This window comes from Camarhynchus parvulus, chromosome 3 (genome assembly GCF_901933205.1).
Source record: "Camarhynchus parvulus chromosome 3, STF_HiC, whole genome shotgun sequence".
Lineage (NCBI taxonomy): Eukaryota > Metazoa > Chordata > Aves > Passeriformes > Thraupidae > Camarhynchus > Camarhynchus parvulus.
This window is the reverse complement of record NC_044573.1, coordinates 6,279,063-6,291,697: the sequence shown is the minus strand read 5'-3', so window position 1 is coordinate 6,291,697 and position 12,635 is coordinate 6,279,063. Positions and strand designations below refer to the sequence as shown.

General features: G+C 48.6%; 1 protein-coding gene across 1 annotated transcript in view; it reads left to right on the top strand.

Moving 5' to 3' along the window:
* GALNT14 (polypeptide N-acetylgalactosaminyltransferase 14) overlaps positions 1–12,635 on the top strand; it is a 95,177-nt gene that overhangs the window by 24,901 nt on the left and 57,641 nt on the right. The window contains exon 2 of the mRNA XM_030944290.1: positions 8,813–8,982. Within this exon, the coding sequence (XP_030800150.1) occupies positions 8,813–8,982 (170 nt within the window). The remainder of the gene's footprint in view (positions 1–8,812; positions 8,983–12,635) is intronic.

Here is a 12,635-nt window from a genome sequence, read left to right as displayed (position 1 = left end):
GTGGTACCATGGCCCCAAAGATGCTCTTTGGCATCTCCTGGCACCCTGGTGAGCCCAGAGAGGGTTGCTGAGGGGATCCCATTTGGCGGGGGGCAAAGGCATTTTTGGGAATTAGCAGGTGGAGAACAATGAGAGGGCCCAAGGGTGCTGTGGGCATCCCACTGCCGATGGGAGTGGCAGTGGGAGTACTGGTGGGGCTGCTCCCATCAGCTCTCAGAGGACTTGGCTTGGGAATTGACCCTCAACTCATTGTGAGGGTGCTGCCAGTCTAGATGTTTTCCACTTATTTTGGGTTTTTAAAACCTGAAATCTTAAAAAATGAAAATCTCAGTGAAAGCAGAGACTCTTAAAACGTATTTTATCTGGTTTGCCCTCCAGAACTACCATTTGTAAACCCGTTAGAGGGGTTCACAGGTGCCAGTGGACTTGGACTGGCATTGCTCATCCTTTTCTTGGGGCTGTGGGGACACCCAGAAGACCATTTTTAGATGGAAACTTGGGGAGACTGATGCAGCCCAAGCACAAGCAGCTGAACTGAGAAGGCCTGCAGCATCCCAGGAGAGCTGTGGGCAGGCGTAGGAGGAAATGACCAAAAATCCTCTCCATCCTTCTGCTCGACTCTCAGTACAGACAGAGCTGGGTCTTCTCTTTTGTCCAGTCAGCAGCTTGGTTTGTGCTGACCTCCTAAATATTCAGCTCATTATACACTCTAACGTATAAATAAAACAGAAGCAGGCAGCAATATTCTCCAGGAGGATATAATCGGCTTCCTTTCCTTTTTAATTACACAGGATTTGTCTCCATGTGTCAGGCTATCCTATGGGCTAATTTATAATTCTAAAGAGTTAAGATCTGTGTTCTTTATGTAGTGAGACTCTTATGAACACACCTGATTTTGGGGGTCCAAGATGAAGGAGCATCTTTCTAGGTAGAAAATGCAAGAATTCTGTTGCTGGATGTTGTTTTTAGAGGTCAGTGGCCTGGATCCTGCGTTCCCTTCCATTGTCACAGAGTGGTATGAGGTTCTTCACTATGCTGGAGATGGTGAGGGTCACCATGGGAATTCCTGGGGTCTCTCTGGGGTGTGTGATGCTGGCTGCTAGCATGCTTTGTCCCTCTCTAGAGGCAGGATGGTGGCCTGGTGCTAGAGCCAGCAGGTAGGAGCATTGTCCACATATGGAGCTCTGGCTCTGGCTGCCTGTGGGAGATGTGGATATATTTTAACCTGGCACCACTGCCAGTGCAGCAGTTGCTTGCTGATAAGTGTGGTGTGAACTCTGAGCTGACTTGTTTTCTCCTAAGGGAAGCCCTTGAAACAAAATTTGGCTTTTCATCAAAGCAATGAATCTGTCATCTTTGCCTCTGTGCAGCTCGGAGTCCCCTGCTCCTGATTTGCAAATAAATTCCCCATTTTGGTGGCTGCCCTGGCCATCCATTTTAAAATTAAAGCTTTGGTGCCCTTACTGGGAAAAGCATCAGTAATTCTCCAGTGACTTTTCACGCTGTTATATTTGGCTGGAGACTTCAACAGATTTAAGCCTCTGGAGGGTGTTTCAGACCATGTATATTGTTTACCACAGATACAGGCAAGAAGATAAACAAATTGCTGGTTCTATCTGTGATTGCCTTAATGGTGGCCCAGATTCCTTAGCCCTGGGTCAGCTGCTTGCACTGACTCAGTGGCCAACAACCTGAGCTGATGTCTGAGTGTAGGGATGACAGGAGGAAGGTGCTGAAGAGCCTTCTCCAAGGTCTTGAGAGGGATGTTTCCATCCAGGCTGAAGTTGCAGCTGTACTTTGTGAGGGTCAAGTTTTCTTCCAGTTCTTGAAGGTCACATCTTCTTCCTTGGCCCCTTTCCAGCCTTTGTCACTCCTGTTGCCTGATACAGCAGGTGCCTTGGTTGTGTAAATGTGTGTGTGCACCACAGGAGAGATCCAGGCTCTGCCCACACAGGAGGTGGTGAGCAGCAAGGGCAGAAAAGGTGGGGACAGTGTGCTCTTGGCCTCAGGGCCAAGTGAGAAAGTGGGACACTGAAAGGTCCTCAAGGGCTCGTGCTCCCTGCTGAGCCAGCAGAGGAGGAGGAGGAGATGCTCCACCCTTTGAAGATGAAGCAGAATGCCTGTGGATGTGCACGAGCAGGAAAGGGTCAGTGGCAATGAGAAGCTTGATGGTGAATGTTCAAAGCTTCTCCAGGGACCCCAGCTGGAAGGCAGGCTTTGCTGGAGAAGTGCTTTGCTTTAATTAGGTATCTGTATTAATATTTTATTTGATTTTTCTTTTGTTTTGATTTTTATTCTCCCAAGGTGGTCAGAACAGGCTCAGATCGGAAGCGTTTCCAATTTGAGAGTTTTTCTGAGACAAAAAAAAAATCACCTCCAAGCAGGGGGAGGTGCTGGTCCTCTTTGGAGGAGGGTGGGATCCTGGATCTGCTGTGTGTCCCCATGGGGTCGCAGAGGAGCTGCCACCAAGGTGCTCATCCATGTTGTGCCCAGGTACCAGTGCAGGAGGAAGAGGAGTTTCACAGCCCTCAAATAAATGAAGTGGAGCTAAAATCTCCATGGGTCAGAAAAGTAATTAGGGCAGATCGTGGTCGGGGCCCAGAGCTGCCTCCATTCCCAGTATGTGGTTTGTGTCAGCACAAAGCAGGGCCACTGAGCCAGTGAAGCACTTAAGCAGGTACTTACCTTCAAGCATTTAGACGGGGGTTTCTCTTGGTTCTCACAAATGCCTGGAGTCACTTAAGTTTGTATTTAAGTGCTTGATTGGCTCAGAGATTGTGCAATTTGGGGAAGGAGGGTAAGAGGAAAGAGGTGACTTCCAGGGTTGGTGTGAATTTGGTGCTGAACGGTACCTGATGGGCTGGAGGATGTAATGCAGGATGAGTACAAAGCCTGTTTTCCAAAGACCCAGAGCCTGCTTTTGGCACCACCATATCCTCTTTGGATGGGACAGAGACTGGCTGTGGTGCTGCCTGTCTCCCCCTTGTATCCTGAGGCTGAGGCCATTGGGATGGACAGCACTGCTCACTCGGGGCTAAGCTGAGGCACTGGGCTCTGGGGCTGAGAAAACTACACCAAAACTTGGCTGAAGGATCTTGTACCTCACTGCTCCATCTGGGTTATTCAAGGATGAGGACAAAGGCAGTCTGACACTGTCCCACTTCTTTTCCCTCTTATGCTGCTGACCCTCTTAAGTGCATGTGCTGGCACCGGGGGACGAGGAGGGATGAGCCCTATCCTGTTTGAAGTATTATAATCCTTTCAGCTGGCATTAGCTCCTGGGCTAGCAGCAGCTCTATAATTGAACCTCCTGTTTGCAGGGGCCCTGTGCTTCAGTGAGACTTCTAAATCTCATTTGTATAATGCCTGGTTGCAGTTCCTGCTGAAAGATTGCCCTCTGCCTCCAGTGCCCCCGAGCCTGCTGAGCACAAGGATGTCCTCGCTGGCAGAGCAGTGACAGAGCGTGACTGGGCAGCAGCAGAGTGCTGCATGGCATCTGAGTTCCCAGAGCTTTCACCTGTTTATTAGACCTTGTGATAGGCTGATGCAATTTTTAATTTCCCCCCCCCGCACCTCCTGTTTTTTAATGCCTGAGTCCCAGGGTATGGGCTCAGTGGCAAGTGCTCAGTCAGGTATTTCGTAGGGATGAGATTTTCCAGGGAAAGCTGGGTTTGAGGGGAATCGAGGTAGAGGCACATTTGGCTGCTGCCGGACTCCTTTGGGGTCATCTTTACACCTGCACAAGAAAAACCCTTTTTGTGGCCAAATGGTTTCCCTGGAAAACCCTGTCAGCTCTGCCAGCCCCCTGGGCTGGCTTGGGTTTGCTGTCTCCTGAAATGCCATGTGTGGCATTCACATTCTCTGAAAAAATGCCTCTCCTGGGAAGCTGAAAGGCAGAGAGAGGAAAAGAAAAGAGAACAGAAAATAGAAAAGAAAAACAATTCTTATCTCATTTGCTTCTCCTTTGTTGGGGTCATGTGGAATGTGTTTGGAGATTGTTTACCCACAGGTGATTGTTTCACTGGATTCTGGTGTGAGTTGTTTTCACTCATTGGCCAATTGGGGCCAAGCTGTGTTGGGACTCTGGAAAGAGTCATGAGTTTTCATTATTATCTTTTTAGCATTCAGTAAGTATCTTTTCTGTATTCTTTAGTATAGTATAGTATTCTTTAATATAGTATAAGAAAATAATAAATTAGCCTTCTGATAAGATGGAGTCAGATGCATCATTCTCTCCCCTCGTTGGTGGCCCTGCATTTACAATAAGCATGCTCATGGCACTGGTCTGATTCACTCTGGACTGAAGGCAGAACTCAGCAGGCCCAAAAGGAAAACAGTTTTTATTTTAGTAAAGGCTTAAGTCCTCTATGTTAAAACAGTGCCACAAAAGAGGAAAGTGAGTCAAAATCTCCCTTTGGCTCGTGCTGCCCACTCCTTGTCTTGCTGGGCAGCTGGAGGCTGGCCCTGGGGACCGGTGTGACCTGCCCATCCCTGTCCCTGCTGGCTCCTCTTGGGAGGCTTTTCCCCTGACATGCCCTTGCAGTGCTGGGCTGCCTCTGGGTGGCCAAAGTGCTGCCACAGCTGCCCTTTCCCTGCCGGTGTGCAGCCTGGCCTGGCCTCCCGTACGCTGCCGGAGACGCCACGGCCCCGCAGCAGCCGCCGCTGCTTGTTCCTCCTTCCCGCTCCAGCAATCCCTGCTGTACTGTAATCACACAATTATTATGCCGTTAAAATGTCATATTCGCAGAAATCCACATAAACAAGGCATTAGCAGTTGCCAGGAAATTGTAGTTTTACTGCTAATGACCCATTTTCCCCCTGCAGCACCACTTGGTTTTTTTTTCTTAAATATTATTTTTTCCCTTCTTTGTTTCTTTGGTATTTTTTTTTGTTTTGTTTTGTTTGAGCTGTGATTTAAGAGGCAGATGACGAATTACATCTTTGCACTGAGAGGCTTTTAATCTTTAATGTACAGTTACAGTGAAAAGCTGCCTCTGTGCCTGCTCTGGGCTGTGTGCCCTTAGCCAACGAGGGTGATGGGTGGTTTTGGAGGAGGTGCCTTTAGTGGGTCATTTTTTGGGGGGTGCTTTAGTGAAATGGCAGACAAAGCTCTTGGTGACCCCCTGCTCTTGGCTGGGTGCTGGTGTGAGATGGAAGCTTCTCCCCACAATAAGTTTTGTCAGTGTCTTTTTGTGGGTGTCCCTGTCCTTGACCACCCCTGGGGGACTCCCCAGTGTGGTGTTGGAAGAGGCAACACTTGTTTGCCAAGAGCAGACAGCCCCTCCTTGGATGTATTTTTCTTCTCTTTCCTTCTCATTGAGTCTCTCAAACTCTTTTAAGCATTGACTGTGTTTCCTATAATTAATACCAGTCATTAAACTGCAGTGTTGAAAGAGAAATTACCTAATTCCAAGGAAAAAAAAATGAAAATTTATTACTAGTACGTGAGAGAAAATGAATAGGAAACTTGGAGAGATGAGCCCTGTAGAAGATAAATAGAAAGGCAAGTGGAGTATTGACTTGATCCTTTTCTAGTGCAGGGTAATTTGGCCTCTAAAGTGAGTTAGATCATAATAAATTAAATTTAGATTTCTGCACATCAGTTAAATAACTCCCAAGACAGAATTCTGGTGTGAGGAAGAGGTGATTATACATTGTGGAAATATTATAATGAAGACCTTATCTGGTAACCTGTAACCAATGTGCTGTCCCTGGGTAAGCAAAGGAGATTTCTCCTGGTGCTTTAACTCTCATTCCCTGTCTCAGATCAGGTGCAGGTGAGAAACAGGTGAGTCCCTATGTGCAGGTTGGTGAGGTCTCCTGCCTCCTGCTGTTTGCACAGCTGGGAGCTTTTCATGCTTTCCTCTCCTGCTTTGAGCAGCTGTGTTTTGCAGAGGTCAGTGTGCACCTGTGTCTGTCTGAGCTGAGCATTCTGCTCCAATTTCAGTTACCCTTTTAGGGAGGCTTGGGATGGAAAGAACACCCAGAAGATTTGGGCAGGTGATGCAGACCAAAAGCAAATGACCAACCCCCAGTATCTACCTCTGGCTGAAAAAGTGAACCCAATCCCTGGTCTTGTTTTGTGGCCAGATAGGGATTAAAATAAGTGTTTAATCTCTGGCATCTAGTTACTGTAGATCTCAGGTGTGTATTTAGTTATCCAATATTTATTATCCATCCCACTGATAGCTTTCCTCAGCTCAAAAAGAAGAACCTGGGTGAATCAAGGTGGGCTGGTGTCTTTCAGGTGGAGATTGCACAGGAGTATTAATTAGTCTCTGCAGACTGAATGAGGAATGCAACCTGGAATGCAAGATATATCCTGAGCAGGATGAGAGGTGAATACTGTGGGGTAAAGCTCTGGTATTTGTCCATTTCCTGCTGGGACCCCACCCCTGGTAACAGCACGTTAGTGGAGTTAGATGGAAAATGCCATCCCAGACCCTGGAGGACCCTGCCATGTGCCAAACCCTGCTTCTGCTGCCTGACCAGGGCATTGCTGCACTTGTAGCAGGTGCAGAAGCTCCAGTTTTCTTGAGGGAATCCACCAGCCCTCCCACCTGAGCCATCAGTCAGATTCTTGCCCAGCTGTACCCTTCTAGCTGACCCAAGGCTATTGGGTGTAACTGACATCACAAAAACCAAAACAACACACACACAGACCTTACAGCCGTAAGTGCTGTGCGGCCACTTTCGAAAGCCATTTCTCTTCTTATTAAGTTTGATAAAACCAACTTTTTATTTTTCTTCACAGCATTAAAATTTAGGGACTGCAGCTCCGGTGGTTGTTTCAGCGGCGCCAGGCCTCCTGGGGTCATCGTGAAATCTTATAAACATCAGGCTGTCGCTGGCTCCGCCATGCAATCACCTCACTCTTCCCTGATCTTTTACTGCCGTGCTAAATCATGTTTTGCAAGATGCCTGAGAAAAGACCCAAAATAAACAGCATTTATCAGCCTGTGCACGTCAGCCCTCCCGAAAGTCCGCGGCTGGGTTATGTGCGTCCTCCTCGTAAAACTCCTGCAGGGACTTTACTGGTTTCATAACTTTCTCCCAGCCTTGAATAACTTTATTCCAGTCCTGAATAACTTCCTCTCAGTATGGCTGGTGACTCAGGGGTTTCTTCTGATCTCCTCACACTGGGGAAGGTGCTGGAGGAGGTCCTGAGAAGGCCATGGGGTCACACCAGGGGAGGATGAATACAACCCTGTATCTGGAAACCCTTGCATCCCTGGAGTTTGTTGGCTCTTGGGAGTGCTCATGTCACTGTAACACAGAGCAAAGTGGGGCATCCTGTGGCTGGAGGTGCCTGGCTTGCTCCTGTGGTGGTTTACTTGCAGGAGCCAGTGCTCCCTCCTCCTTTTCCTGTGACTACAAAAAATGCACTGCCAGATGGGAGTAAAATCAATTATGGGATAAAAATCGCCCTTTTCAAAAGCTTCAATTTGTGCTATTAGCAGGCAAAATCGGCTTTGAGACGGTGTGAACTGAGGAGGGGGGGAAAAAGAAAAGCAGAAGAAAAGATCAATTATTGGATAAGATCACAATTTTCTTTAGGGCTGAGATGTGTGTAAATGTTTGCATCTCTCAGTGTTACAGGTAGGCTGAGATCAAAGAGGTTGTGCTGCTGTAGCGATGAGATCTTATCGGCTCTGTTTTGTGCTGCCTCAGACACCGCCAAAGGATGCTTAAACCCCCGACAGCTTCTGCTGCTCAGGGATGCTTCCATCCCGACAGCACCGAGCCACCAAGAAATGCTTAAACCCCCCAAGGTTGTTGAAGCTGCTGGGTAACCCCAAAATGCAGCTCTTCCATCCTTCTGGTGCTGGGGGGACGGGCATGTGCTTCCCTGCTCTTCTCCCTGTGGTAGAGCTGAAGTCCTCATTGGGAGATGTGCAGTGGCAAAGATGGACTGAAATTGGGTTGGGAGCATGATGCCCCCCTTCTTCCAGGGTCCTGTTGTTGGAGCTGGGGTTAGGATGTGGTTGTGGAAATGTGGGATTACTCCTTTCCTACCTGAAAGGTTACGGGGGCAATGGGTCATGTGTTGTAAAATAACTTTTTTTTTTGCCTGCAGAGAAATTAAAACCCTTACAAAATGTTTGTGCTGCTTGAGAGAGGCATCCACCAGAGACCTGAATTTGGGTTCAGATTAGTCCTTTTCATTCAAATTGGCAGGCTCTCTTTGACATCTTGTTTCAGGAAGTAAGGACAAAAAATAAACCCTGAAGACTTCATGGGACTCTATAGGAGTATGCCTCTTGTTGACAGAGTGATAAAACTATCTTTTGTCCCCTCAAAAAGGAAAGAAGCCCAGAAGGGTTCACTTGATTAGGTGAAAAAACCACCTCATAGGCCTGGGGGACTTCACCTCAAACTTAAGGATAGCTAATTAGACAGAAGCCAAAAAGTCCCACCTTTAGGGCAATTTACTAGAAAAAGAAGTGAACAAGAAACTAATCACTTTTGTAAGGTGTTTTACCAGGAGCAAGAACCTCTAGCACCTGGCTGAGTTTTTCTCTGTTTGTTATTTTGCCTTTTTGTTTCCAACACTGCAGCAGAAGCCGTCCTGCTGATTTTTATGCCTCCAAAAGTAGCTGAGCCACGTTGGGTGTGTCGTAGACCTCAGAGAGCTTATGAGACCTGGCTGGAAGAGGCTGCTATAACAGGACTCCTCGTTGGCTGCTCTTGCAGCGCTTGCCCGGGTTGCGGGGATGATGGAGCTCTGGGGGGGCTTGGGAGGAGCTCTGGAGCGGGCTCAGGCGTGCTCCGGTCTCTGCTGTGTCTAACGGGGCTGACTTTGTGCGCGCAGGAGTCGGAGGCGGACTGGGACGACCTGTGGGATCAGTTTGAAGAGCGGAGGTACCTGAGCGCACGGAGGTGGAAGGGCGGCGAGGACCCGTACCGGCTGCATGCCTTCAACCAGCGGGAGAGCGAGAGGATCCCCAGTGACCGAGCTGTCCGCGACACCCGCCACCACAGGTTCTGCCTCTCCCCTGCCTCCTCCTCCTCCTCCTCTTCCTCACCAAACTTCGCGGCGTGGGGGCTGTGAAAAACGCCAGTCACTTGTTTTTAAAGTTTTAAAAGTTTAATAGTAGTAAAATGGTTATAAAAAATAGTAACGCAATTAGAGTAATAATAATTTGGACAAATTGAATCAGGACAATATGAGACAATAAATACAAAGAGTTATGGACGTCCGGGTACCTTTTTCAGGGCAGCACAAGCCTGAAAAAGGACCCACGTTAACAGAGGATTAACCCTTAAAAGAAACAGCCTGTTGCATATTCATACACCTCATACATGATGCATAAATTTCATTTAAATACAGGATTCTGTCTGGTCAGTGTCAGCTTTTTCCTCCGAATCCTGACAGCGCCTTCCAGGCAGGAAGAAGTTGTTTTCTTCTGCTAAGAGGGCAATAAATTCTTTTTCTCTGAAAGATTTAGGTGTCCTGTGGCTGCTATCTCACTGCCACTCCTTTCTTTGAAAAAAGTATCCTACATAGCATAGTTTCTATTTTAACATTTTTTATAACCTAAAACTATATTTAACACAGTACTTAAGAGAATACAGCATTACTTTCTAACAACACATATAATATTCACTTTAATATTTGCAGAAAGCCAAACATAAAATACATGCATTTTTCCCAGGGGCCTAGTCCCATTTTCCTCCAGGGATGTGGTTTCGGGTGCTCTTGGGATTGGGTCTGCCTGGGTTGTATTTCTGGGATTGAGTGTTTCCCTTTGCTTGATTTCTTGGCATGTCTGGAAGTCTTAAACCTGTTAATTGAAACTGTACAAAATTTTCTGGGACCATAGGGAAAGAAAGGATAGGCCTTTATTTTCCCTTCCAAAAAGTAATGGGTTTGCAAGAGCAAGTCTCACTGATGGGCACAGTCTTCACGGGTGCTGAGAACTCCTGCTCTGCAGATGCAGTGAGGTGATGCAAGGGGGATAAAATAACTGCTGAGCACTGAAATTGCTCTGCAGAGAGAGGAGTGGGGAATAAGGGGTAATTGCTGAGTGAGGAGGAGAGAAGGGTAAGAACTTGTTGGGTTACTAGCTGCTCCAGCGCCCCTGAGGTCAGAAATATCCTTTGGTGCCCAAAGGAGCTCTTGGGAAAGGCAGGGAGCATTGCAGCAATAGTTGCCTTGTAGATGGAGCTGCACTCCCCTGTCAGTGTGAGAAGGGTGGGCTGGGAGTTTTGGTGCACCCCTGTTTGCTGAAGTCTCAGCTGTAGTCTCCCTCTGGTTGTCTTTTCCAATCTCACTGGGGAAGAGCTGCCCTTCCTGCTGAAGGTCAGTGGGGTTAATTGTTCGTTTGCTGGTTGGGGTGATGTGAGGATGTCCCAGTGGGTGAAGGGAGAGCTCCCAAGGTCCCCTCCATGCAATTTTCCTCCTTGTCACCTGAGGACACAGCGTATGCCTGGTCCCTACTGTCGGTCACCAGTCCAGAGCCGGTGCAAGCTCTTTCCATGGAGCTGTGCCTGGCATTATGTCCCAGCTTGCAGGCAGCAGCTGTCTCTGCTGCCTTGTCCTGGGAGCCCTTTTGGGGAAGTCCTGCTCTGGGGGGAGCTCTGTGCTGGACCCAGCCATATCACCCTGCTGCCCGTGCTGCACCTTGCTCCCAGATCAGAGTGACTCCGCTCCTGGCATCTGACCCAGCTCTGAACTTCCCCCATTCCAGTTCAAATGCAGCACTTAGGCTGAAATGCTGAAACAGCACCAGCTCCCCAGCCGTGTAGCAAGCCATGTGCTTATTTATTTATTTAGCTGCTTTTTGCTGTAAGGACCAGATGCTCCTTTCTCCGGAGAGGAGCTGTCAGCCCTGACGGACGCCTGTTATAGCTGAGCAGAGAGCGAATGTGCTATTCCTGGAGAGAATTAATGCCAGGGATATTAACCATCTGCCCTATTAAAAGGGAAGATTGCCTCGGTTGCCCCTTGCCTACCCTCGCTGTGCAGTGGCAGCCACCTTGTTCCTGGGCGGGCAGATGTGGCGCTGAGTGCTCCTGTGAAAGAAAAGTTCTCATTAAGGAGGAAGAGAGGGCACAGCACGTGGGAGGGGCTGGGGCTAATTTAATTTGTTTCCAATTTCCTTAACCCGGTAATTGGATTCTGATTTATTGAATATGCCTGAGGAATGCTGCGGATGATGCACCATTAGCCAAGCATTAGAGTAGCCACGGAGGAAATGGAGCTGCCGGCAGGTCTGGGGGAGGCAGGCGCTGGTGGAGAGGATGGAGGAGGGAGAAGGATCTAGGATTGGTGGTTGAGGGAGAGAGGAAAGTGCAGAGCTGAGCCCACTCTGGAAAAATAATCCTTACTTACAGCACAGGTGTCCTGGGAGCTGCTGCAGGTGATGGTCAGGCCCTGCCGTGCAGCCTGGAAGCTGGTCTTGAACTGTGCAGCAGAAATACCTCGGAAAGCACGGATAAGCATGGCCGGCTCTCAGAGCAGGGAGAAGTTGCTGGTGGCTGTGCAAGAACATGTAAAGGGAATGCACCATGGGTTTGACTAGATGCCCTCCTGTGAAGGGGAGAGCAGGGTTGTGTGGACCAGGCTCTTGTGGGAGAAAGGAACACCTGCAGTGCTCCTGCTTCATGTCCTACTGGAGGCTGTGTTTAGAGGCTTGGTTTCAATGGAAAACTTGGATTAAGCTGCTCAGAGTGAAACCAGAGAGTTGCACCTCAATTCTACTCCAGCTGACTTTGGGGCAGTTCAGGACCCCACACTAAGGGGTACCACTGTGCCAAGAGGCTCCTGCCCAGCTTGTGCAAGGGTTTAGGAGGCTTTGGAGAGGGTCTCATCCATCATTTCAGCTCCTTGCTATTGATAAGCAACTTCTCCATCAGTCTCTCGGTGAAATGTTGTGCTCTGCTTTGTGACAAGGTTTCCAGTGTGTTGGCTCTCCATCTTCTTGCCTCTGCATGATGTGTGACAGCACTGAGACGGACCTTCAGACCATGGTAATGCCCAGAGACACACACATTGGATCCTAATCCTGGGGACTGGGATGTGGTAATGCTGCTCCTCACAGCTTCTCTGTGGGGTGTTTTTCATTAGGATGGTTGCAGAAAGTTTCCTGGTGTTTTCTCTCCTAATCCAGCCAAACATCTGGACTTGCCAGCGGTAGCTGAATATACAAAATCTGGTAAGGGCTGAGCAGCAAGCTCCTTGCCAGGAGGTCATGGAGAGGGCAAATACTTTCAATGGGATGGGATGTGGCACTGACAGCCAGTTGCTTAGCAATGTTTGCTGGATTGATTTTGTTTTTAAATTGCAGCCAGTGGAATAGTTTCAGATGGAGAGGAATTGCAGTGTTCCAAGAAATCAGAGCAGGAGAAACTGTGTTGGCTCTCTTTGTCTGCCTCTGGCTAGTGCAGGGCTATGAACTTCAGCTTGGTTTGTGGGTGATTTCAGCCAGGGAGCTGTCATGCTTTCTGTGGACTACTTTGTGTCACTTGGCCTGGGAGATCTCACAGCTGGAGCGGTGCTCCTGGTGACCCCCTTGTGTTTCACTGCATTCCTGGTTGCACATTGACTATGCCCTTGGACCGCATAAAGGGCTGCCTTTCTCCAAGGAGAAGACTTTGGATGGCCCTGTTGTGGTGGTGCACCCCACCTTCCC